This window comes from Callorhinus ursinus, unplaced genomic scaffold (genome assembly GCF_003265705.2).
Source record: "Callorhinus ursinus isolate GAN/ISIS: 27379988/994484 unplaced genomic scaffold, GSC_fseal_2.0 scaffold11, whole genome shotgun sequence".
Lineage (NCBI taxonomy): Eukaryota > Metazoa > Chordata > Mammalia > Carnivora > Otariidae > Callorhinus > Callorhinus ursinus.
Window position 1 is genome coordinate 48,443,876 of NW_027397073.1, and position 26,518 is coordinate 48,470,393.

General features: G+C 43.5%; 1 protein-coding gene across 7 annotated transcripts in view; it reads right to left on the bottom strand.

Annotated features, from left to right (window-relative positions):
* Positions 1–8,761: 8,761 nt before the first annotated feature.
* GATA6 (GATA binding protein 6) overlaps positions 8,762–26,518 on the bottom strand; it is a 30,407-nt gene continuing 12,650 nt past the window's right edge. For all 7 annotated transcript variants that reach the window (XM_073898419.1, XM_073898418.1, XM_073898422.1 and 4 more), the window contains one exon: positions 8,762–9,185. In XM_073898419.1, the coding sequence (XP_073754520.1) occupies positions 9,018–9,185 (168 nt within the window). In that variant the 3' untranslated portion in view covers positions 8,762–9,017. The remainder of the gene's footprint in view (positions 9,186–26,518) is intronic.

Sequence of the window (26,518 nt, forward strand, 5' to 3'; positions counted from 1 at the left end):
AAATCAGTGTCTATCTCATAAACGCACTGTAGTAGGAGTTACATACGCGGCTCCTCCCTCCACAAAGCTCAAGCTGAGTGAGGCTTCAAGGCTGATGACAGGGCCATGAGGTGGTAATATCGCTCTCTTTTTTGTTGAACACTGAACACTGCAACCTGGAGAGTTCAAGCAATGTGGTCAAGCCACAGAGCTGGTGTGTGGAGCCGGGATTCAAACTCATGATTGCATGACTCCAAAGTCCACAGTCCTTCCCCCAACATCATGACAAGTCAAAAGGGGAGGTTTCAGGAAAAATGGAGCCGGCCACAATGTCAAATGCTTTAAAGAGGTCAAGGAAGGAAGACTGAACTGAGGAGCAGCTACCTCCACTGCCCCAGTAAAAGATATACAGCCACCAACCAAAGGCCTTCTCTGGTCAGTTCCATAATAAAAGAACCTCTCACTCAATTGGAAAGGAAAGGAGGGACCATCTAGGAATTTCTCTTGGAAGGACTCAACTAAAAATTTCACCCATGAATCTAGTGATATCAAAGTATCAGAAATGTTTGTTGTAAACTCAAGTATTCAACAAAATGTAAATGGAAGAACAGAATAAACAAAAAGACATTTCTGGTAAAAGTATATAAGGAATAGTAAGTGTGTAAGAAAGAGTAAAGGGAAGGTAAGAGTTATAGAAATGTTAAATATTACATAATCTATGCCAGTGTGTTCCCCACAGACCAACTGGTATTCAGTATGTCTTATAGATAATACACAACAGATGCTCCCAACATCATTTTCCATGAGTAAGATGGCTTGTGTCCTCAAAACGTAGGGTGCTCTGAATTAAATACACAGGGTATACAAAGTTCGTTTGACTGGAGTCATCACTCTCAGCCAGCCAAGCTACTGGTCACTGCCCAGCTGATTGGAGCCAGAGATCTTCCCTCTGCCAGATTCAACAAGAAGGGAGCATAAAGAATGCAGTCTCTTATTTACAAGCTGTGAGGCCTACAAAAACTTCGCAGAGTGTATCTGTCCATTTGGTGATAAGTGATCTCCGGGGGCTCAGAAAGGGAAGCTGTTTGGGTTAGCAAGTGTAGGTGTTTGTCCTAATTTCCTGCTCTCACAATGCTTTCATTTATTCCAGCAAACACAGCCTGATGATTCACTGGAGACCAATGGTCATTTGTGCTACTCCCTGGAGGTAACTCTGAGCTGGTGTTTGGGGACATACCCAATCTTTGAACAACTCTATTGGCCCAAGTCTCAGTACCTTGTTAATTTCTAAACTGATTAATGAAGCAATGCTCAGAGTAGTAGAAGTTACTAGCCTCTGCCAAAGGCCAAATTTTTGCTCACAGTGTTTGGTTCTCTAGTTTAGTTTCATTTAGTGACCTCTCAGCCTAGCCCAGAGCCAAGGCCACTGAGTCAGGAGTCTGGAAACCCATGGTCCACACTAACCAGCAGGACTTAACCTCTCAAGATTCTGTTTCCTCTACTGGACCTCAGAAAGGTCCTTCCATTTCTAAAGTTAAGTGAATCCATGATTTAAGTGAACAAGTACATTAGAAGGTATGTATTTCCTTATTCAAACACCACCAAGAGCAGGGTTTCCCACCAACACCCAAGCCATCAGCAGTGCAAACAGAAACTACATGTCCCCCCAGAAAACACCAGAGAATCAATCGAAAGAAGGTATGAAAATTCAGAATGATTCTGGGAAACAAGCTTAATATACACTTAGCGCATGTAACAACCAATTAGAAAAGTAAGACTAACATCAGAAAGTGTGAAACACCTAGGGATAAACTTAACTAGAAACATGCACAGGATCTAAATGAAAAGTTTAAAATGCTAATGAGGGATGCAAAAAAATATCTAAACAAATGAACAGGTAAGTCAACAAAATAAAGATATTAATTCTCCCTAAATTAACTCAAAATTTTAATATTATCCCAATAAAAATACAAATAGGGTTTTTTTTGTTTGTTTGTTTTACTGAACAAGTCGATTCTAAAGTTTGTATGGAAAATAAAGTGAAAATAGTGATCAAGTTCTCATTTTTTAAAAGATTAATGAGAAGGGGTTAGCCCTCTAAGTATATTGAATAGTCAAAGCAATTTGGGATCAAAGCATGAACAAACAGATCACTGATACAGAATAGAAAAATCCAGAAATAGAGCCAAATATATATAAAAATTTATATTATATATATCCACATAAGAATTTATACAAGAATACATATACATATGAGAATCTACATATTTTTTTAATTCCCATTTTGAATCACTGGGAGGTAAATGGATTATTAAGAAATGATGCTGGGACAATTCGGTTGCCATTTGGAAAAACATAAGGTTAAATATATACTATACATATTACAACCACCAAAAAGAAAAATTCCAGATGGAAACAAAATGTAAACCTCAAAAGCAAAATCATGAAGTACTAGAAGAAAACATGGGATTAAAAAAATCTTAACAGTGAAAAAGGCTTTCCTAAATATTACACAAAACTCCAAAGCCATAAAAGACAAGACTGATAAACTGAAATACCTTTAAAAAAGAAAACATCATGATTTTTTAAAAGTATAAACAAAGTCAAACGAAAAACCAGGAATAAATATCTTTAAAGTATATTTCAGACAAAAGGCTAATGTCCTTCATATGCAAAGAGCTTCTCAAATCAATGAAACCAATAACCCAATAGAAAAAAATAGGTAAAGAATACGAACAGAATCGGGCAAAGAGCTCACATAAATGGAACCACACACATGGCTCTTACTCATTGGAAAAAATGTTCAACCTCATTCGCAATAAGATAAATGAAAACAAAACTCAGAGATGCGAAAATGACAAAAATCAGAATGTTTGGTAACAAACATGTTTGGCTAAGGGAAAACATGCACTCTTGTACATTGCCTGTGGGAGTGCAAACTGAACCAACCTCTGTAAGACCAATTTGGCAAAGCTATCAAAATTAATAGTAGAGATACCCCTTGAGTCAGTAATGCCAATTCTAGAAAATCACCTCATAGGTATATTTGCATATGAGTGAAATGACACAGATATGGGATAATAATTGCAGCATTGCTCAAATAGCAGAAGATGGGAAACAAATGTTCTTCAGTAAGGCACTTATTAAATAATGAACTACCCAGACATACTAAGTGAAAAAAGCAAAATGCAATGTGTATAGTATGCTACCAGATGTGTAAAAAAAAAAGTATATATACTTGTATATGCTTGTGTATGAACCGATAGTCAATGTGTATAATCAATACAAGAAATAAGAAATTACATCTGGGAGAAGAACAGAGTGGCTGGGGAATAGGGGTAAGAAGGGCAATTGTTTTTCACTGTATTCCAATTTATAACTTTTGAATTTTGTGCTAGTCAAGAAATTTTAATTAATGCAAGGCCAAAAAATGCACATTCTTCAGCCTTACATGGGACCTGCAGAATCAGATTCTTTGGGGAAGGAGTCAGGGGCTGTGCAATTTTAACAAACACTATGCATGATTCTCATGCAAATAGAAGTCTGAGAACCCTGACAGAGAGCATCATTAGTAATGTACACTTATCAAAGTAATAATAGCAACAATGATGTAAGCACTAATGAACACTTATTTAAAAAGATAAAGCCTAAGACACCACTGCCAACATCTTGCACAAGTTTTTCTGAAAAAAATTCCTTGGCACAACCAAGCATAGAAAGATTTGACACCACAATGAAGCATTCCTTGTTCTCTCGTGTTCAGTTTTAACCACTACTAATAATTTTACCAGCTTTTTACACTTTGCAAAATGCTTTAGCCTCATCTTTTGTGCCAGGTAAGGGCATAACAAGCCTTACTTGGAGTTCCATGAAAAGACGACAAGTAAATTGCTCAAACACAGCACAATACCTGCAAACTCCTGCCCTTCCTTTCCGGCTAACAACTACACCCTACCTTCTGTGGGTTCTAAAGAAACCTGTCGTTGGAAGAAACACATACATTTAACTAGGTGTCTTAAAAAGGCATACCTATATTGCAAATCACAATTACGTATTTCTGAGATGCTGGGGGAGAGAGGAAGGACCTAGCCTCAAGTCTCAGGCAACTCCGGCTTCCCTTCTGCATTCTCCAATTTCTTCCCCTTTAAATCGAGATGAAAAGACAGTATGATGGAGAGATTAAGAGCATGTGCTTTGGAGCCGGACTGCCCGGGCTCAAATCCTAGCTGTGCCACTCTGTAACCTTGGGCAAGTTACTTCTCTGTGCCTCTGCAGACACATCTGTAAAATGGGGATAGCACCACTTCATTCATGACATAAATCGACATATGTGCAACACTTTGTATAGAAACCGGCACGTAGTCAGTGCTAGATAAATATTTGCTATTTCAGACCAGTGTTAAAGGAAGAGAATTCACAAAAACAGAGGTAAAACCCGGGGAAGGGGTAGAGAGACGGAGGAAAACTCGATGGCTAAAGAGAAGACACAGAAGGCAAACAATGAAAAGTCGATTGTTTCCAAGAAATAAAAAACCAACTACAAGATATTGAAGCAATGGGCCAAGCAAAGCAAAGCTGTTTTTTCCTTGTTCTGCGGACGGCTCAGCTGCCAGACGTTTCCATTTTCCGGTCTGGGTCCGTATCGCTGTATAAGTTTTGTATCAGGGGCCCCAGACCAAGCAGGTTTGGCATGAGGGGGTGGGGCAGCACCTCTTACAAAGCCCTGTGTTCATGAATATGACCAGGATTCTCACCCTCTGTGGCCTAAGGCAGCAGGATGAGCTGGTAAGGGTACCAGAAGAGGGCTAGAAGGGAAGTCGAACTCCACCAGCTTCCCACAGACACACCATTGCCTCTGCCTTGAATCTGCACCTGGGCCCGTGGGCAGCAAATGCAGATGGGAGGGACCTCTGAGCAGCCACACTGCCTGATTTTCTGCATTTTATGGCTGCTTCGGAGACGGAGGTCCAGAGAGAGGAAATGACTTGCCCCAAAGTGAAGGGATATCGAGATTATCATCCTACCACAGGGAACCGCCGATGACTGAAATATAAGCCCTTCCACTAATTAAAACATTATTTCATCTCTAACTGCTATATTTAAGCCATTTTTTAAATGCCCATTCTTTAAAAACAAGCACAAAAAAAAAAAAAAAAAAAAAAGAGCTTCTGAGCAAAGTATCTCTTTAACTACAACTGTGTGAGCAGTCACCTCCCTGGGCCGGCTCCCGAGTGGGAAAGCACAGCTCAGACCAGCCGACCCACCAGTTCTCGGGTGCAGATTTGGGAGATGCCGGAGTACTAGGCGGGAGTGTGGTCGCTTGCTCGAATGTCTAACTCAGGGGTTCGACGTGTACCTGCCACATCCTAACTTTCCTTTAGAAGCTGTGCGTTAAGTATCAACCGTAATTTATTTTATCCAGAGCCCCTGTGAACTTACTTAGGCTTTCAGCCTCCTAGTATTTAACATTTGAATCAGTCACAGACACCATAGGATTCTTTCCCTTTGCAGGTCCTACAGCAGGCTACCACCTTGTCCCGGACCCCCCAGCCCCCACCCACCTCCAGGGACCACAGCCGAGGGGTCTGCTTTCGTTGCAGCTAACGGTTCAGCCACAGAAGAGAATGCCTCAAGGAGCCAGAGCTATAGGTACCGAATTTTTACCACAGACCCTGTTTTGAAAGATTTGGTCTAGCAAATGTATTGATGTTTCTCATTTAAAATATTATCAAATTCATACCTGACTGCCCATTAGAGCTTCCAAACAACAGGTGCCAAGCTGACTTGGTATTTCAACCCAGAAACAAAACGCATTTTAATTAGCAAGAGCTGCCTTACCCTGAATGTTTGATCCTGCTCCCCCACCTGGCCTTGCCTATAAAATTATTTCCTCCTCAGAGTTATAGGATCTTTAGACCCCGTGGAAAATGCCAGTACGTAGAATTGAACGCACCAAGCTACCACACTGCCCCAAATTAAAAGCAGCCTGAAATCTGGCATAGCCACCAAAGACTTGCTGTATTGCCCTCCCAGCAGCGAATCTATGATCTGAAATTATTCCAAGGACTGAGGAAAACATTTCCCATGAGCAAGAAGTTAATTCATCTGCAGGGGGAAATGAGTGGCTCCCTTTGCTTTCCTGACCCTCCCATAGGCACCAGGCAACAACATAAAGTGACCCCGGAGAGAGACCCCAGACAGAGCCTTCAATTATGTAAGGTGGCCTAAAATCAGCCATGGGTGACAGACAAATTCTGCAACCCGCGGTAATGGGTCTGAGGACTCTTGAAGCTGAGATGACCCATCTACTTAAATGCACTCCCTCTTTTGAGATATGGCTTGTTTTTTGTGGGTCACACTTCGGGGGAGCAGTGCTGAGATCATGTATTTGCAACAAATTATCAAACTTCTTTATACAACCACAGGTGAGGTTAGCATTGAAAGGCCTAGTTTAGGAGAGCTCATGGTGTTAGGACAGGCTAGATTACAAGAAGCCCCGTTCCCCGCATTCTTGCCCCTTGTACTTTATTTTATGGAAGCTTGAATTCCTTCCCTTTTGTGTTCTTAAAAAAAAAAAAAAAAGCTTTAGCAACTCAGTGGTGACTTGGGTTTGGAAGGAGCAACATCCGAGACCATCCCCAGAAAGAGATTATTCGGAAGCCCCAATTAGAAAAATTCATTTTCCAACCAAATCGTATTAACTCTAACAAACTCCCAACCAGAAAGCACTCAAAGTAATGAGAACTGAAGAGGAAGGAGGGGGAAAAATTGGGTTAACAATTTTCTTCTGCTGTCAGACTAACCCTTTTCTTTTAAAATAGCCGAACTCAGACTGGTTTCTCTCGTGCGCTCCCTCCCCCCAACTCGGCCACCCCCTGGGCTAGGAGAATCCCTCATTTCACTCACCCCAGCCTTGTTCACAAAGTGCAAGTGAGTCAAGGGACACCAGAACCTCACAGACCATAAACTTCTAAATACCCCACAGGGAGTAAGGCATTCAGAACACCCATGTGGTAAAAGCTCCTGCCACCTTACCTCGAAGTCAACACACTTGCCCAAGGTCACAGAGCTCGTGCATGCTGAGCAGGGACCCAAAGCCTAGCAGTCTGAGTCCACACCCAGACCACGGTTCTAGCCCACCTTAATGGTATCCGGGTACATGTGGGACTCAGTGGCTTCTCCAGACACATATACCCCCCAGCTCTGAGTCTCACTTGCAATACTACCCACCACAAAGCAAGATCTCCCCTCTCTTGGGAGACTCAGACTGGCCCCCATAGAATGATAATCAAAGCAGCAAAAAAATGTCCCACACTTCGGGAGCCAAAATGAAATGCCACCGTTGTGTCGTGAAACAGTCTCCTGGTTTTCTGAAATCCACAGAGACCGTTCAGATCATTTCCTACCTTCTGGTGAGTGTTAAAGGACTTCAACCTCAGATGAGCTGGGAGACTTGGTGGCACTTTGCAAAGGAGGAATTAGAAAGTAAAACTGTTCTGTTGCTGGGAGTGTATTTCATTCAGAGGGAAAGGAACTCTGGACTCTAAATGTTTTCAAGGACTAGCCCTACACAGAATGCTTATAATCTCAGATATTGTCACAGAATACTAGGTCCTTTTCACTTATAAAAAGTGTCCCCAATGCAAACTGAAGGTGTTAACTCCATGTGCCAACTTCAAATAAACCAAGGTACAAAGCAGCTCCAAAAGAACAATTCGTTGAAAGGAAAGCCAAAAGGCAATTTGCAAACATCACATGCACTTGTTTTATATGAACATCTCCAGCCACATACAGTATCCAAATGAAACTAAAAGGGAAGGAACTCACTGTACAGAAGACAAAACAATACCCTTTTTATTTTTAAAACTTTGGCAAAAATAGGTTTCCATAAGACATCCCATTAAAAAAAAAAATTAATGTAAACCAACCTGCCTGTGGGTTAGTCACACTATAGACTTCATCGTAGTGTGTACAGATGCCTACAGTATTTACAAATGTTATCTGTTAGGTAGTAAAGTTTTGTTGCAATTTTTCCAGCACACATTCCACAGTAAAATAAAGAGGGGATACTGGTGTTCTTGTATAAAAATTCTTAACAGATGGATAAAGGCAATTTTCCTGAGAGAAGATTTGTTCTTGAAGTATTTTTCTTTCACAATTGGAAATATAGAAATGGGATGTGGTTGTAAAAGAAGTATAAGAATGTCTAAGTTAACATTTTTTTCTTTTAAATTATTTAAGTACCATTAAGTTAAAATGTTTACATTCATTATAAAAAATGTTGTTAAATCTTATGCAAATGATTTAACACTGATTGCTGCAACGCAAATTGCACTTTTTAAAAAAATTATTGTTTACATGGAAGAAAAACATCTTGTTTGCTACCCTGTTTACAAATCCCGACTGACTTCAGATCAGTCACACAATATGCACTTTGAGAAACGTCAGTCACAGTGTACGTTACAGTCATAATGCAGTCTTGCAAACTGAGTCACAGTCCTGACTCAGCCTCCAGAGGTGTGTACCAAATGGTCTTCTCCATGAAAGCAGGTGAAATTCAGGTGTGGAAAAGGTACAAAGAAATTCTGGAACAACCAAAACCGATCAGAAGAAGCACATGATTTGGGGCAATACACATAAAACTTTTTTTTTTTTTAATCTCTCTCAATATTCCTTAGCAGGCAAGGCCCCGGTCCTAGTCCCGCTTTCTGGAAGTGGCACGGCGGACATCAGATCCCCTGGCGGGCCCAGAGGCAGGCTGGCTGGCTGGTGGCTGGAAGGGGCCGTGGCCGGGGAGGAGGCGACATGCTGTGGGCTGCAGCGGCCCTTCCCTGGAAGCTCTCCATCTCCTCTCCCGCTCTTCAGAGATAGGGGCAGGGTGAAGGCAGAGCAGGCCTCTCGGGGAAATACATCTCTTTCAAAATAAAGGCACGGAAATCACGCATCAGAGGAATGTTCTGTCAGCATACTCGCCCTGGTGTGGCCGGCTTGACAAAATCCCCACAGGCCGTGCGCCCTCCTGCTCCCTGGCAGCAGGCTCAGGCCAGGGCAAGGGCGCACCAGGAATCCTGTCTCACCGAGGATGTGACTTCGGCTGGCGAGGCCAGGCTGACGCCTATGTACAACCCATCTTGACCTGAGTACTTGAGCTCGCTGTTCTCGGGATTAGTGCTCTCTCCCGCGCCAGACATCACTGAGGCGCCCGCCTGGCGGAAGAGAGGGACAGAGAGGGAAAAGAGAAGGGGAGAGACAGTTATCGATAAATTTGTCAGGCGGCACTCTCCTGCAAGGAAAACACCCGGAGACAAAGGAGATGGGCAGCGAGGCCGGCTGTGAGGCGCCACCGGCCTCACCCTGGAGAGCTCAAGGCTGGACCAAGGTAGGAAAGGGCAACCGCGGGAGGCCGATTTGTAAAAACGGCAGCAGAACTCTCAGCTCTCTGACAGCGAAACAAACCACACCACCTAGGGAAACGGGTCTCATGATGCCCACACTGATCCAATCATTTCCAGAGAAAACAGAGCGCCACACACACACACACACACACACACACAGTGGAGCCACAACCTGAGCACTTATGCCAAAGTCTAAAATGGAAAGCTACACAGCTCAGCAAGAACTAATAAATGAAATTTTTGAGGGCGCCTGGGTGGCTCAGTTGGTTAAGCGACTGCCTTTGGCTCAGGTCATGATCCTGGAGTCCCGGGATCGAGTCCCACATCGGGCTCCCTGCTCAGCAGGGAGTCTGCTTCTCCCTCTGACCCTCTTCCCTCTCATGCTCTCTCTCATTCTCTCCCTCTCTCTCTCAAATACATAAATAAATAAATCTTTAAAAAAAATGAAATTTTTGAGCACTGACTTCGTACACAGGTTTTAGTATCTACCGCATTTACCTTTAATTCTTTGCAAGGAGAACAGGCCATTTTGAAAGCAGGCCACATTATAAAGAAAATGCTAACATCCAGTATCTGTCATGGTTGTGGCAATATTTGTTGAAGCAAAAGATCACTGTTCTCTTATTTCATTCATTCCTTCCATCCAAATGAGAAAGGTCAAATAGAAAATATGATATAACTTAGTAGAATCAAACCAAAATAACTAAAATCATGTTTAGACTACAGTTTGAGAAAACAGTTGCCTTTGACTTAAAAAAAAAAAAAAAATCTAGCCATGACCAGTATGATGCCCAGGCTGCTCGGTATGCCTCTGAGGACAGGGGTCAGTGACGTGCACAACACCCAGAGAGACAGTGGCCGTCCACACACAGTGCCCCCGGAGGTTGAAGAAGCTCCAACGTGTCAAAAATAACACGTCTTCCTGGAGCATCCTTTACCAATCTGAGTTCAGGAACATGCCACCTCTGGTGTCAGAACTCCACCAGTACATGTGCATCAGCCACAACTTCGACCTGCAGAACATTCCACTGTTCTCTCCAGCGACACGCAGTGCTGACTGCCAGGTACAGGAAACGCAAGGGTGTTTCCCTCAGGATTTATATGTATGTTGTGCTTGGTTTAAGAAGTTAAAGGATCTAGGGACGCCTGGGTGGCTCAGCCAGTGAAGCGTCTGCCTTTGGCTCAGGTCACCATCTCAGTAGCCTGGGATTGAGCCCCGCGCATCAGGCTCTCTGCTCAGCGGCGTGTCTGCTTCTCCCTCTGCCTGCCGCTCCCCCTGCTTGTGCTCTCTCTCTCCCTCTCTGACAAACAAAAGCTTTTTAAAAATAATTAAAAGTTAAAAAAAATCTAGCCATGATTCCATACTTAAATCATGGTTTTTTCCTTCTAAAAAGCTCACGGTCTCTTATTTCTTCCTAGGTTTCAGGGTTTCATCCCGTAAATTACTGGCTATTTGCTTTTTGACACAAGTAGAATATTTTGTGCTTTTCAAAAACATCCCTTTGTCTGTCTGAGCTGATGTGACATCTACTTCAGAGAAACATGGGGCACCAGACACAGCCTGAACTGAACGGAAGGCACCCCTTAACTCCACACAGGGGCCTGGAATCAACGTGGTCCTGGCTCTCTCTGGAACAAAACATCTGCTTTTCTCTCTCATCCTCAAGGTAACTGCATGAGGCTGGGAAGGAGGGCTCTAGAAGGTCTGGCTGTGGGAATTCCTATCCATTTGGGGAATGTCCATCCCAACTTCCCAATCTAGCCCCTCTCAGGTAACCAATCCTTCTCTTTCCTGGTGAAAATGAGGGTATATAAAAATCCAGCCACAACAGTACCACCACACTCCAAGTTCTTTTTAAATTAACACGAGACTTAAACTGAGGGCTCTGGGTGCATAAAAAAGCAAATTTCATGAAGTCACTGAGATGCCTAAAACTTAAAAACAGATTTTGAAATGGCTGAAATAATCCTGTCAAACACACCAAAGTGATGATTTGGTTACCCAGAAATATGGTAATTAACAAGCCATTAACTCCAGAAACTCCACTGTGAGCAAACCCAACATAGACCCAGATCTATCCCCCAAAGAAATAAACAAAAGGGTGATATTCAATTACAAAAGGACTCATTTGAGAAAGGAGCTACCATACAACTAATAAAAAAGAGTGAGTGCAATTATAAATGATTTATGTCACATCCAATCTCATATTGATCTACCTATTCCCAGAAAAAGCACATGTGCATTTATCCAACTAAAGCTGACTTCACCACAGCAAGCGTTAATTTTCTGAAAGAAAAAGGGTACCTGAATTGGCCCAGGAAGCAGCCCACCTCACCTGGCCAGACATGCTGAGAGAGCAGAGGGGTCAGTCACCACCTCAAGTCAGCAACAGGAAACATTAGCAAGGTGCTTCTGAGAGCCAGGCACCGTGACCATGAGCCCCAAAGAGACAGTCGCTCCCTGGATGAGCTCCTAGGCCACACACACACGTGAAAGTAACAATGAACAGCTGCCTATCATTAACGATAAAATGAGTGGTCGAGATACGGAGGTGGAGAAATAGGTCAAAAAGGAATCAAGAGGGGAAGGATTCCTGGGGATGGGCCGCAAGCAGACTTCCAAGCACTGCCCTGGTTCAGCCACCTACTGAGTAAGGGCACCTCTGCAAGCCTCCTCCTGGGTAAACTGGCCTTCACGTCACCCGTCAGGTAGGGTTTGGTGATTCAGTGATCGTAAAAGCATCAGCATGACGCTTTGCCATGGTCAAGACAGTGGTGAGGGCAGGGGTTTCAGCATGGGAGAGGCATGTAGGACATACCAGAGGCCTTCTGAACCAGGACAAGCAAAGGCAGCAAGGAGACAGCGTGCGAGAGGCAAACCAGAAGGCCAGACTGAAAACTCTCTATGCCTCAGGTTCCTCACCTAGAAAAATGCAAATTTTTTTTAAAGATTTTATTTATTTTAGGGAGACAGAGGAAGAGAACAAACAGGAGGAGGGGCAGGGGGAGAATGACAAGCTGACTCCGCACTGAGCACAGAGCCCAAAGCAAGGCTTGATCCCAGGACCCCAAGACCACGACCTAAGCCGAAATCCAGAGCCGACGCTTAACCGACTGAGCCACCCAGGCGCCCCTAAAATTCATTAACATACAGGGCGCCTGGGTGGCTCAGTCGGTTAAGCGGCTGCCTTCGGCTCAGGTCATGATCCCAGGGTCCTGGGATCGAGCCCCGCATCGGGCTCCTTGCTCCGCGGGAAGCCTGCTTCTCCCTCTCCCACTCCCCCTGCTTGTGTTCCTGCTCTCGCTGTGTCTCTCTGTCAAATAAATAAATAAAATCTTTAAAAAAAAATTCATTAACATACATAAAGCATTTCCAACAGTATCTGACAACAGGAAGGATGATACAAGTATACACCACTATTAGCATTTTATTATTCTTATTAAGGAGCATAGACCTAATTTAATCTCCCCAAGTCTGCCCTTCACCAGGTGAGTTACCACCCATCGTTTAGTGGGAGAAGTGGAACTCATTCAGAGCTAAGTGAAAACCATCTACCTCAGCAATGACCTTCTAATTGTTTGACAACTCTTCAAAACAAAACAAAAACCCAGGTGCTTCCTTAGCCCTTCAAAAGGTTCATGGGCCTTCTTCAAATAAACTACATTGAAGAAACCCTAGTACCCTGAACATTCTTCTTAACCCTTGAGCAATAACTCCAAAAGCTAAACTCAACTACCTTCTTTGTCTTCTTTGTTCAGTCAAAAATGTTAAGCTATACGGCAGACCAAGACTCCTGCGCCAAAGGGCAGGCAAACCCCAAATTACATGAGTGACTCACATCAGCTCATGTGAAATCAAAAGCAACATCTGACTTTCTGAGGAAAAGATGGAACAAGTGCTTATGCCAACACTTTTAAGAACCTTATTTGTAATTGGGGATACATAATTTAAACATGAAATACTGCTACAGTTTTTTTGTTTATCAGTCATACCTTAATAAAAAATAAAGGTGTTTATGTAATGATACATAATGAGATCATAGTGATGATATACGATGAGACCGTGATAACCCCAGTCCCCTCATCCATGGGCAGCAGGGCTATGTTCTGGTACACGCCTTAGAAGGCAGTTAGCAAAGCCCATCAAGAACTTTATACCCTACTTAGCTCTGTAATCTCACTTCTGGAAATGTATTTATAAGGAAAGAATTCAAAGGAAGGGACAGGCTCCACAAGGGAAGACATCCATTGCAGGGTAACTTATAATAGGGGAAACCATGGAAATAATCTAACGCCTAATAATATGGGATGGTTTGGAAAAGCAAGGTACATCCGCTCAATGAACTATTATGCAATTATTAAAAATAATAAGATCATGTAGCAAAGTGGAAAAAATCCTGTAACGGCAATGTTAACTGAAAAACAGCAGGATATAATTACAATTTATGCACACAAAAGTATTTCAAGGGAACCCAGTAGTGTGTGGGGACGGGGGACCATCTATTAGCCATCAGTACCTTCCTTGGAATATTTTAATTGAATGGCGTAGTGCAGTCTAACTTTGGGGAAGGCAGAAAACATTAGCACCAGAAGTATCACGCACAAGCACTTGAGGGGTAAGCCAGCCTGGAAAGTCATAAAGTAGCATGAAAAAATAGGAAGGAATCCTAGTGGAGGCACTAAGTGAGAGAAGGGAGGACCAGAATGGGCACCCATGCACCCCGGAAGTCACCTCCATCCACGCCATCTGCCACCGGCTGGAAGCTGGCAGATGTGAAACATGGTTCTACGTACGTTAAAACACCCAACACACTACAATTGGGTGCATCCGTGTCATCTGGGCTCTTGAAACCAGTATTCTGTGTAAGAAATCTAGAATTGGCACAACTCTCCTAAAGAAACCTGGCTTGTCATATCATTGTTTGTCTCAAGTGCCTTTCCCTCTTTGATGATGTTCAAGAGCTACCCTATCAAGAATCAGTACACTACAACTTGGGGGGAGGGGGAAATGAGAGAAAACTTACGACCCTGGACCCAGTACACACACAGAAAATTATAAGCATAAATTTCGATTGATGAGTATGTTTTCCCACATCTAGTCAAACCCTTGAAAGGACCTTATTAGTCCATATCGAAGACATCTAAACACAGCAAAAGCAGGCATTTCACTAACGTAAACCAACCTAACCCCACCAGTGTTCCTGAACAGGCGCTCGGAAGGGAGCGTTTCAGAATGCCCACAGCTGAACCATCCTTCCTCCTCTTGGTGGGCCGCTCACGCAGGCGGAGGTCCTCGCTCTTTCTCTGATCAAAGTGCATTATGAGGGTGGAGCAGAAATCTGTTCTGGGTTTCCATTCACAGCTTATCTGCCCTCCACCCTCCCACAGACAACTGAAAATGGAGGCACTTCCTGTTGAAAGAATGTGTTATCAGCTCCAGACTCGGCCGGGGCTTAGCACTGAACTCAGGCCAGGTTAGGTGGGAGACCCGGCTGAGTGGCTGGCTGGAAATCTCCCTCTTAAAAGAATAAATGACTTCAGGGACAACCCGGGCTTCTGCCGAGGCTTGGGACATGGAAAATGTCCACTAGCCTGTGAAGTAGGCATAGTTCATCTTTAGATCACATGGATTTTTTTCTCCCCCTGTGAGAACAACTTTTGAACGTATCTGAAAAGTCAAGAATTCCTTTTCTTTTTTTTAAAAGATGTTATTTATGTATTTGAGAAGCAGAGAGAGAGAGAGAGAGAGAGAGAGAGAGAGAGAGAGCACACCAGCAGGGGGGGCGGCAGGCAGAGGGAGAGGGTGAAGCAGGCTCCGCGCTGAGCTGGGAGCCCGATGCGAGGCTCAATCCCAGGACCCCGGGATCATGACCTGAGCCAAAGGCAGATGCTTAACCGACTGAGCCACCCAGGCGCCCCCTGAAAAGTGAAGGATTTCTAATTTGATAATCTCCTGGAGTCAGTGCCCAGCAGTGTCTGGCTCACAGTGGGCTCACCAACCCTGTCAGTTCTCTCTCTTTTCCACTGCCTCACAGGCAGGCCCAGAGACAGCTCCTAAGGCACCTCTGGATAGGTGACTCTTCCGAGCGAAAGAAACCCTTACAGGACACAGCCATTCCAGAGAAGCATGGGTTCTCTAGCTTGTGAACATCAATTTCATCTCTGAGGAAGGAAATCAAAAAGGAGTCAACTGGGATACGTTCAGTCCTCTGTGCTGTAATCTCTCTTAACGGAGCCCTGAGCTGAAGAAACAAAACACAGCAACCCCAGGACGAGTGTGTGATCATTGCCAGAGCTTAAGACTTTGATGATGGTCACACTGCCTCCTTAGCTCGAATTCAGACCCCCGGCTTCCATGGTCTCTGATCTGTCCTTCCTACATCTAAGCAAGCTTGTGGTTACAGCTTTTTCTTGTGTGAGGGGAAGCCAGCCATCCCTCCCTGCCAATGCTCTCTTCTCTGCTTTTGTAACCTCTAGGTTAGTTAGGCTCTCTTGTGCTTTAGAGCGGCCTGCTCAAAAAATAAATAAATAACAACTGTGTGTAAATTCCAACAAAAGAGAAACACTTTTAGATATTTTCACTCTAAAAAACTATACTCATTTCAGTTTGGAGGGAGACACGAAAGTGCCTCGCTAAGAGTTTAGGAAGTGGCCTAAGAAGATACACAAACACACAAAGGTTCTGTCTCCATCAGTACCCGTGAAAGTCGTCCATCACAACAAAACCCTTTACGTCTCCCCTAACAGCTCAACGCAAAAGAACAAAAGCACCTTTTCTCACAAGAAGTTAAGAGTCACGATCACCGTAGCCAATGACCTAATTCAGGGTTTAGCAGAATATTTTCGTTATTTTTTTGTACTTTAACAAGCGAATTTAATGCAGAGCTCACTGGCTGCCCTCTTGGGCCCTTTCACCCCACCCCTCCTGGGCTTGAGTAGGCCAGGTTCAACCCATACCCCAAGATGCTGCCCATTTTTAGGAGGGAAGAACAATTCTATGCACACAATCTACCTTGGGCAAAGGAGCAGATTGTTTTATACATCTGTACACATTCAAATAGCAGGTTTGTTTGAAGAAAGGCATAGCCCGAAGTTTAAGTGCCCTTGGACTAATAGTAAAATGCTGATTACAGGGGCTCCGGGGGGGGGGGGGGCTCAGTCGATTAAGTGCCTTTGGTTCAGGTCGTGGTCTCAGGGTCCTGGGATTGAAGTCCACATCGGGCTCCCTGCTCAGTGAGGAGCTTGCTTCTCCCTCTCCCTCTGCTCCTTCCCCCCTCCTCCTGCTCTCATGCTCTCTCTGCACTCTCTCAAATAAATAAATAAAAACTTTTTTTAAAAATGCTGATTACAAACATAAATGGTAGGGGGGAAGGTTTGTCCCACAATTTAAGTCATTGGCATTCTAAAGAAAAAGTTTATCTTCTAAATCAAAATGGATGACCCTATTCAAGTCAAGTCATAAAAGATCCTGAGGAAAGATTTAAAACCTGGTGAATTACCTTTTTTAACAAAACTGGCTTTTCAAATTGGGTGAGTATCTTAATCTCACCGTCTCAATCAGAGAAAGCAGACCATGGTCCTAGAACCAAGCAGCATTTGCAAGAAAGCATTATGGAAGGACTAAGTGTCACAAGGAATGAAAAACTGTGGCTATCAGAAAAATAAAAATGTTTAAAATATGGTTACTTTGGGGGCGCCTGGGTGGCTCAGTTGGTTAAGCGTCTGCCTTCAGCTCAGGTTGCGATCTCATGATCTCGGGGTCCTGGGATTGAGCCCCGTGTCGGGCTCCCTGCTCAACAAGGGCATCTGCTTCTCCCTCTGCCCCTCCCCACCCCACACATGCTCATGCGCTCGCTCTCACTCATTCGCTCTCTCTCAAATAAAATCTTAAAACAAAAAACAAAAACCCATGGTTACTTTGTTAACCCAACAGCTCTACATCTCTTAATTTCCCCCATCAGGAAAGTATTTCTTTCTAATGTCTTGGGATGGAAAAAAAAATCCAAAACAGTGCCATGTAAATAAAGCCCATCCACTATCAGCTTCCAAGATTATATTTAAATAGTGCTGTTCTCCTTGAGCTTCAAAGAGGTCTGCAGGCATCTCCCACTTATGCTACACAATGCTCTGAAGGACCAGATGGTAGGAATTACTTTCCCCTTTTAGGAGGAGGAAAACAGAGGCTTTATAAAACCTCGGCAGCTTACTGTAGTCACACACAGAGCTGGAGCTAGCCCCTGGCTGCCTGAATTTGTTTCCTCCCAGCTGCTAATCTGTGAACCCCCAGAATGAACTTCAGACCATGCCAAGGCTTCACCATGAATCAAACAAACAGGCTTAATCAGAGCTTTAAATTAAAAAGTATGTGTCCTTAATAAGATAAAAATAGGATTCCGGAGTGTGTGCCCCCAGCTCTGGTGAAACCATGCCACGTTAACAACGAACCAGGAGCACAGCCATCGGATACTGACTTGGGACTATTTACTCCCAAGACTCATACAGGACACCGAGATCAATACCTGCTGTCTATTTGTTCATGTCTTTCTTAAAATCTGAGGTCAATAGAATAATCTGTGCTCAGTCCCACAAATTCCAAGGGCTGGGTCCGGGGCCACAGGTAGCTGAATTATGAATTATCGCATATACCAACACCTATCTTTGGAGATGCTTTTTAAAATTATTTTAGTTTTGGGAAAAATTAACAGGTAGATCTCAACATGAACAAAGCTAACACAAAGCTAACAGATTGTATTTAATTCATATCCATTAGATCTTCATATTGCTAGTAACTCTTTTGGCAGACACCCATGAAATGCATAATAAATTACTTTTGTTCCAGTAAAGGAATTCATTTTCTTCAAAATTAATTTAGCAATAACATTTCAGAGCATTCTAAGCCAGGATTTCTTAAATTTGGCCATGTTTTCCCGTAACATTATTTCATGTTTTGTGACAATTTGTATATTCTTACAGAGGCAGGGCTGGGGGGGGGGGAACTGCAAGGGATCTGTAATCTGCAGAGAAACACTGTGTTCTAAAATGAAGCCTTCTAACCTGAGGCCATGAGAAGGCGCAGGACACCCTGCCCACACTTCTTTACCTAGCATTCTGGCTTTCAGATTGAGATAATGAGTCACTTATTAAAAATAGACCACAGTCCTGTGATAAATTGGATGGACATATATATTATAAACTATGTAAAGGACGATACAGTTGCGCTGACTCCTAACATATATATAAAGGCCCTGGATAATTAATCTAGTGCAATGCATCTGTAACTCTTCCTCCTCGCTATCCTCCCCATAATACACAGGTGTGCATGCACGCACGCGCGTTCTGCTGCACACAAGACAAACAGGAGGAAGTCTAGAAAAGGCCTTGGAATCAAAATGAAAGTATGCAAACTCCACATGCTTCCATGTTCCCTGCCAGGCTGGCGTGTGACTTTCTCAGCTAAGGCCAATGTGGTCAGACAGGAACGTGAGTTATTAGAAGGAACTGAAAGAAGAAAGGGAGCCTGGCACGTCGGGAGGGTGAAGATAAAATGCCAACAAAATATTTACGTTCACGGCTCTGTAGCGAGTGGCAAGTAGGATATTAATAACTGTGATGACTGGTCAACTCCCTGGGAGTGGTAACAGCCCTGGGACGGGGAGGCAGGAGACATCGGTTCCAGTCCCGGCTTCAACACCGGCTGGTTTTGTGACCTTATGGAGTCACTCTGGATCCTGGCTTATAAATGAGGCAATAATAAAAACCTAACTGCAGCACTCTCACAGACCCTGGTGGGAGATTAATGACTTTTTAACTCTCTTTTTATTCATTTAGAAAAGAGTGTCGTGGACCATAAACTCTGCAGCGAAACAGACACTTGCCTACTAAATGCTTTTTCAATGATTTCATAAAAAACTAACTGTATGGCAATTTGAACATTCTGAACAATTCCAACTAACCTGGCACTCACGGTGTTTTTGTTTTGTTAAAGCCAATTTTTTTTTTTAAGATTCTATTTATTTGACAGAGACACAGTGAGAGAAGGAACACAAGCAGGGGGAGTGGGAGAGGGAGAAGCAGGCCTCCCGCTGAGCAGGGAACCCGATGCGGGGCTCGATCCCAGGACCTTGGGATCATGACCTGCGCTGAAGGCAGACGCTTAACCATCTGAGCCACCCAGGCGCCCATCACTCACGGTGTTTTAAGACTGAAATCACACCGTTAGAAGGATGTTGGTACTGCAACCTTGTATTTGCGATTGTGAGAGAGCCTTTTAATAAAATCACATTAGGTACATCAACCACAGTAAATTTCACTACCTGTTATCTTTTTATTATCCAACTAACATAGTCTTCGTACTATAACACAATTTATTTAGAAATACATAAAAATTTGTACAATGTTCCTTATATATTTGGTTACAAGCAAATCATTTCTCTGGCATAATTTTCCCACCTGCAGGATGATTTCTGATGCTCAAATTACTAATGACAATTAGTCAGATTTAAGAAAATATTATTTCTTCTCTGAAGATTTCAATATCATTTATCATGTCTTAATCTAGTATGACATACTAATACTAATAATATACTGTATGTTAATTAAAAGCATTTAAATAAAAAATTAAATTACAAAGTGAAAAAAAAATCTAGTATACCATAGTGACAAAACACTGACCGCCAGACCTGGGTCCAAATCCTGCTTCTTAATACGTACATAACCTTGGGCCTGTTACTTTGTTCTGAGTCTCACTACTCCCCCTCTCCCCAAATCGAAAATGGAAATACAACACCATAGGCTGAGTGGTAATTATGAATAAAAGAGAAAATGTACATAAAACACCTGACACGTAAAAAGTACTTGACAGAAGCAGGTTTCTGCTTTCCTATGTCCAGTATCTTGTAAATGATAAAAGCATGGAAAATGCTTGCTCTTCTCAAGAGCAAGAGTACAATGATAAAATGCAAGACTAACACTAATGCCCTGCTCTCCTGCAACCTAAAGGCTTCTGTATCATATTCAACTTAAAAGAGATGAACAGTAATTTTTTTGTCCCCCTCCGGGAGTCTCCTGAGTCAGAACTGCAGTGCAGAGTGAAAACAACTCATACTGTATATGTGAGTCCTTCATGAATCTACCTTTCAGCTACTTAACTGTGGGAATCATTAATAACAGGAATTATTATTTGTCACCAACCATAATGCCATAGTAAATCCAGTGTGATCCAATCACTTGGAGAAAGACAGTGGAGTATAAATTTGCTAATACAGAAGTAAGCCATGTGACTATAAAGCGGTGTTTTCCAATGTTCAGCACAGGATGCAAATATTAACACATAAAATCTATTAAAAAACTAGATATTAACCTACAAGTACCTAGCCTTTCTTCAGAAGGCCTTCTGAGGACACCCAGAGACCCTACAAGCACTAGGGGTGCACATTAACTCTTTCAAACCACTTATAGCCCAAGATTTAGCACCACACAGCTCAGAGAAGTATTTCTTCTGACACAGTCATTGGATAAAGTTATTACCAAGGAGGGACCACAGTCGGGAAACAGGTCTATCCAGGCACATAGCATCCCAGAGGAATAAATGAGGGAGGAATGAAGACACCTAATTAGGATCAAGAAAATGACCAATCAGCAGGTAAGCCCCCCACCCCCACCCAAAGGTGCAGAACCAGCCAGCATCAAATCCGAGATGAGGTCCTTGTCTCAGTCTGAGGACGTCTGCCTCTCTTTGTGGAAGTTGTCTATTACCAGCAACGAACCTCAAAGGTGCGGAAATATTTCCTACTACCAACACACCATGCCTAGTATGTCTCCATTCAGAAGAAGGTTCACCAGGCACCACCCCAAACCATCTTGCCCTCAGAAGCCCTGGGGACAGAGGAACAAAAGCCCAGGCCTACATCATATGCCATGAGGCCAGTGCATGCCACCAGCTCCAAGGGGGAGTCCTTTCCTTACTAATTATGAGGGGAAATCCTGATGGTTAAAATGTACAAGCAGGAGCATGCTACCATTTGTTTACATCAGTTATCAAAATACTCTGTGGAGAATGCTTTGTGGGACTTTAGCACAGAAAAAGAAAGACATTTGTCACCACAGATGGGGATTAGAGAAGGTCCATTATTTAGAAATGAAGGTACTTTGGGCCCCACTTAAGGCTGACTTTATATTGATGTGAGCCAGTTTCAAAGGTGTACCTTCCACTTACTTCACCCGGCTCACCTCCTGCCTTTGGCTCCACACCCTATGCTCCAGCAACACTGGACACTAACAACTATGTCCTCGAAGTACCACAGATGCCCATGCTCTTCTTTCTGGAGAGCTCCAGCCCAGTGTTTCCTTTGCCCTGCAAAAATCCTCCTCCACTAGTTCAGATGCACTCTGTGAAGCCATTTCCAACTCTGAGGTCCGAATTAACCGCTCCCTCCTTTCGACTCCTACCCCAAGGTGTCCCTCATTTAAGGCACTTCCACATCTGACCAGCAGTGAGCTTTGACTACATGTGCTCCCCACCCCTACCACCACATTATCAACAATTTGAGGTCAGGTGCCTTGTTTTACTCAATTGTAAATAGGGCCTCCCGGAGCACAGTACTTTTTAAATCGAACCATGACCATAAAGCAAGGTTCTCCATTTATTCTAACATTATATGTTTAATGATGACTTCAACATTATAGTTGCAGTTTTAATACAAACTTAAGTAGCTTTTAATTTTTTAGAAGAGTTATCAGGCAGGCAAATATGTTCAGTGATTTCTTATTCTCAGACGTTAAGTCTTACTGCTAATTTCATCCCCAAATTAATCCTTCCTGTCACAAAGGAAATACCTTTTATTTATAAAATTTGGGAACTAAGCTATGAAACATATAAGCTTATATATGATATATACATATTACACTATACATCTATTACACACATATTTTACATATATGTAAAGCATTCTCCAGTTTTACTAATCTTTAGTTACAAATCATAGGAGGGATAAGAATATTTATAGATTTATTAAATCTTATTTGGCAAATAAATAAATAATAAATCTCATTTGGGAATTGCTAAAATAGAACACGTTCCCGTATTTCCCTCCTAAATAACAAAAACAAACCAGTAAAATGTAATTTAGTCAATACATGGAATTCAATGAAAGATTTAAGTATTCTTACAATCCACCAGAGAATATAAATATGAAAGAAAATGTTATTTTAAGTCAACCAAATACGTATTTTTCAGTAAACCTGTATATGTAAGAACATTTTAGCATAGAAGACTTTTCTAGGAAAATCTTTTAAGTTCAAAAGGCACAAAAATTAATCAACTGTCTATCAAAATTTAAGTTTAACAAATTCCTTAAACACAAGAATTTGAAAGGAACAAGACAGGGGCTATTTCAATATGAGGCTACATGGCAGTCAACCTTCCGGAACACTGCCCTCCGTCTCTGACACACACACACCACATAGAAAACCTACAACAACGAGAAACTGAGTCATAAGGTAGCCAAGTCAACAACCTGATGACCATCAGAAAGAATGTCTTCTTTTTCCAAGAGGTCTAAGTTAAACAAAAATTAGCAACAAGTACAGAAAGCTAAGACACTGTAGCTTTATGACAAGGGAAGATATGAGGCCTCCGGGCACCACAAAAAATGGTTTCCGTGGCCCCGAGACACTTGTCAAGCCTTTGCTCACAGCAGCAGACAACTACCCTCCCTCCAGAATACTCAGCTCCTGCCAGGCTAGCTCAGGAACCAGTTGCCCCCACATGCAGGACAGGGCAGGAACATCAGGATTTTAAAGGAGCAGGCTGGAGGGCGCCTGGGTGGCTCAGTTGGTTAAAGCGACTGCCTTCGGCTCAGGTCATGATCCTGGAGTCCCCGGATCGAGTCCCACATCGGGCTCCCTGCTCAGCAGGGAGTCTGCTTCTCCCTCTGACCCTCTTCCCTCTCGTGCTCTCTATCTCTCTCATTCTCTGTCTCTCAAATAAATAAAATCTTTAAAAAAAAAAATAAATAAAGGAGCAGGCTGGGAATGCCTATTGATCATCTCCTACACGGCTTTCTCAGGGGGGACTTAAAAGACAGCAGGTTTGCTGTGGACCACTCCAAAAATCTGACTTCCTTGCTGTTACAATCGTCATTAAGATGGCAAAGCAGCTATGTTCCACTTGTATCACGTGGCCCCCAGTTCCTGTCTGCCACTGGGAGTATGCCTGAGATTACCCTGTTTTGTAGCTCGGATGACACCATGCAGGTGAAATCACGCTGAACTACTAATTTCCACCACGTCAGCCACAGGCGCCACTGGAGATCAATGGGACGGACCCATCATCAAAGGAGGCTTAAACGCTGAGCCAACCAGGGTACTTGCTGTGTGCTGCTTACCAGGCACAACCTTGCAAAGCGGATGGAACATTTTCCTCACCTACAGCACTTCCCCAAATCCTACAGTCACGCAGTCACACACCTGCTGCCTTCCAACATCATAGAAACTGTGACCAAAATGGGAAAATGACACATCTTGTCAGCACAGCCACCTTTCACAAATGCTTCCACCAGTGGCTCACAGACGGCTCCCCCAGCAAGGGCCCCCTCACAGCCCCTCGGCCACCGGCCGCACACGCCAAGTCTCAACCCACCCACAGAAGGCTCTGAAGGTACTCGGACCATGGGGCGCACATGCTGGTACTCCTCGGTAGTCACCTGGGGACACCGCTTGGGTCGACAACAAGTATTCCTGGAGGGGGACAGTTTCCAAAGGCAGCCAGCAGACTGGCTTCTGTCATGGGCGCCTGGTCCCCCACAACAGCCACGTCAAGTCGGGGCTGCTGGAGACATCTGTGATGGACTAACCCGGTGAGAAAACCCTGGGGGAGTGGGTCCCTGTAGGGAGAGGAGGAGAGCAGGCAATCTGTGCCCCCTGCCCTGGGAAGGTGTTGGGAAGCCTTTGAGGCCGCTCGGGCTCTGCAAGCTCACACACACGCACACGCACACGCACACGCACACGCACACACACACACCCACCACCATCTGGTCAGCAGCTCACACACCCGGCTCCCGTGGAGGCTGCCTGGGCTACGGAGTGCTGGGGACTTACAGCACAAGACCTCGCATGGAGCTGCTCTCAAACTCCACCAACCTCCCAAATCCTTGCTGCTGTGCAGCCTGGCCCCTAGCAGGGAACAGCGCGTTCCACCAAAGGGCAAGGGCCGGCGAGCGGTCTCCGGCGTGCTGGGTCTCAGGTGAGAGATGCCCAGCGAAGCAGCCAGAGGCCGGCCGGCACAACTCCCGAGGTCCCTCTTCCTGGCAGGCCAGGGTCAGACCCAGACCCCGTCACTGACCTTCCACTGTTCCTCCCTCGGAGGAGGACCAATCAGACTCGCAAATGGCCCCATTTTGAAATTTTACATCACAAAACCATGAAAGCAAAACGAACGCGGCGTCCCCCAAAGTCCATTGTTGGGGAAATACCTGTATTTCTGTGCCATTTATCTTTCAAATTTGGCTTTTTCCAGGCTTCAGCTAGCCTTAACAAACAAAAGTGACCTGAAGCTGGCAGCAATTTCCATTTCAGCTAGAAAAGACTGACACCCAAGTCAAAAACCTGGCTGCTTCCCCAGTGCTTTCAAATATCAGGACCTTGTTCTGCCTCACTTAGCTGCTACCCAAGTGCTGCTGAGGACTTAGGGCATAATAAGGAATATTTTAAATAACCTTTATCTTTCCATTTCCACACAAGTAACTGTTCTATTTACCACCTGAGTCCCTTAAAATTACACCAAGCCTTCTGTACCAAAAAAAAACAAAAACCAAAAACCAAAAACCAAAAACGAAAAACACCTTACACCAGAGTCCACCTTTATAAAGGTTAGAAATGTTCTTTAACATCTGCCAACAACAAAACAACGGAAAGTCTTTTTCCTTGTGAAACTCTGAACATACTTGTGTCGTTAAAGCAAAAGAAAAAGTCCAAAAGAATTTGGGATGGAGGACCAACAGAAATATCATTTAATTTTTTTAATGTTTCATTTTTGCTTAGTTTAAGCCATTTGAAATACGATGAAGAAACCAGCTCTGTGGTTCCCAAACCCTGGTTTGAAGACACCTCGAGGGCAACAAGCTTCAATTTCACCTGGGTCGCTAGTTCAAAAACACAACTCTCCAAGCCCCACCCCCAGAGACTCTGACTCAGAAAATCCAGGGTGGGGCCTAGGAATCTGTAGCATTTCAAAGTACCCCAAACAGAGCAGAGATAAATGTAAAAAAACAACTACTAAGTACGTGGGGGTTTTAATGCTGGTGTTTTGTCTTAAACTAGTCTCCGCATAATCCTAAAAAAAAATCACCAGGGCCTGCTGTAAAGTCCTGTGGCCCAGATCTCGCCCCAGATCCCATGGGGATCTAGGGTAAGGCCCAGTTGTTCAAGAGCATTCCACGTAAATTTGGAGAACAAATTTAGGGTAGGAATCACACTTTTAACAGAAACTAACTGAGATCCTCACAAAGCCCTGGCATCCCTATCCTTAGGGGCATGAATTACTCACAAACCTCACAAACCGAACTGCTCCCAGGCTTGTGGCAAGGCTGAAATAAGCCGGGGTACCATGAAGATGCGTTAGAAGGCAAGGCCCCCAGCAAGAGGCCAGCAGGTAAAGGAAGATCAGTGAATACAGCAGCACAGAACACATTATGATGAGCTTTGCTTTTTTAAATGATTTTTTAAAAAGGAAGGAAGAGGAGAAGAGAAGGGAAAAAAGATGGGGTCGCTATGATAAGCAAAAGCAATTTAAAGGCCACGGTCACAGAGATGTATAAAACCTCTGAGTTCATAGTTCTCCTGATCTACATCAGAAATACATATATATAGCTGCTCAGACAGAAACCGGGAAATAAAACAACTTCAAGCACTTCAAACCAAACCTTGCTTTTACTTGGGTTAATTTAACCATAAAAAAATGATATAGATCTTAATTAAGAGTTTGTAAAGTACTTAAGTTTGTCATTTTGTTGACATTCAAATGTAATCTCCTCTGAAAACTATTCTTAGGTATCAGCTAACTAAACTGTTGGTTTAGATTATTGTACTACCAGATAAGATAAAATTTGAGATAATATACTAAAGAGCAACCTACTAGCTTAGAAAAG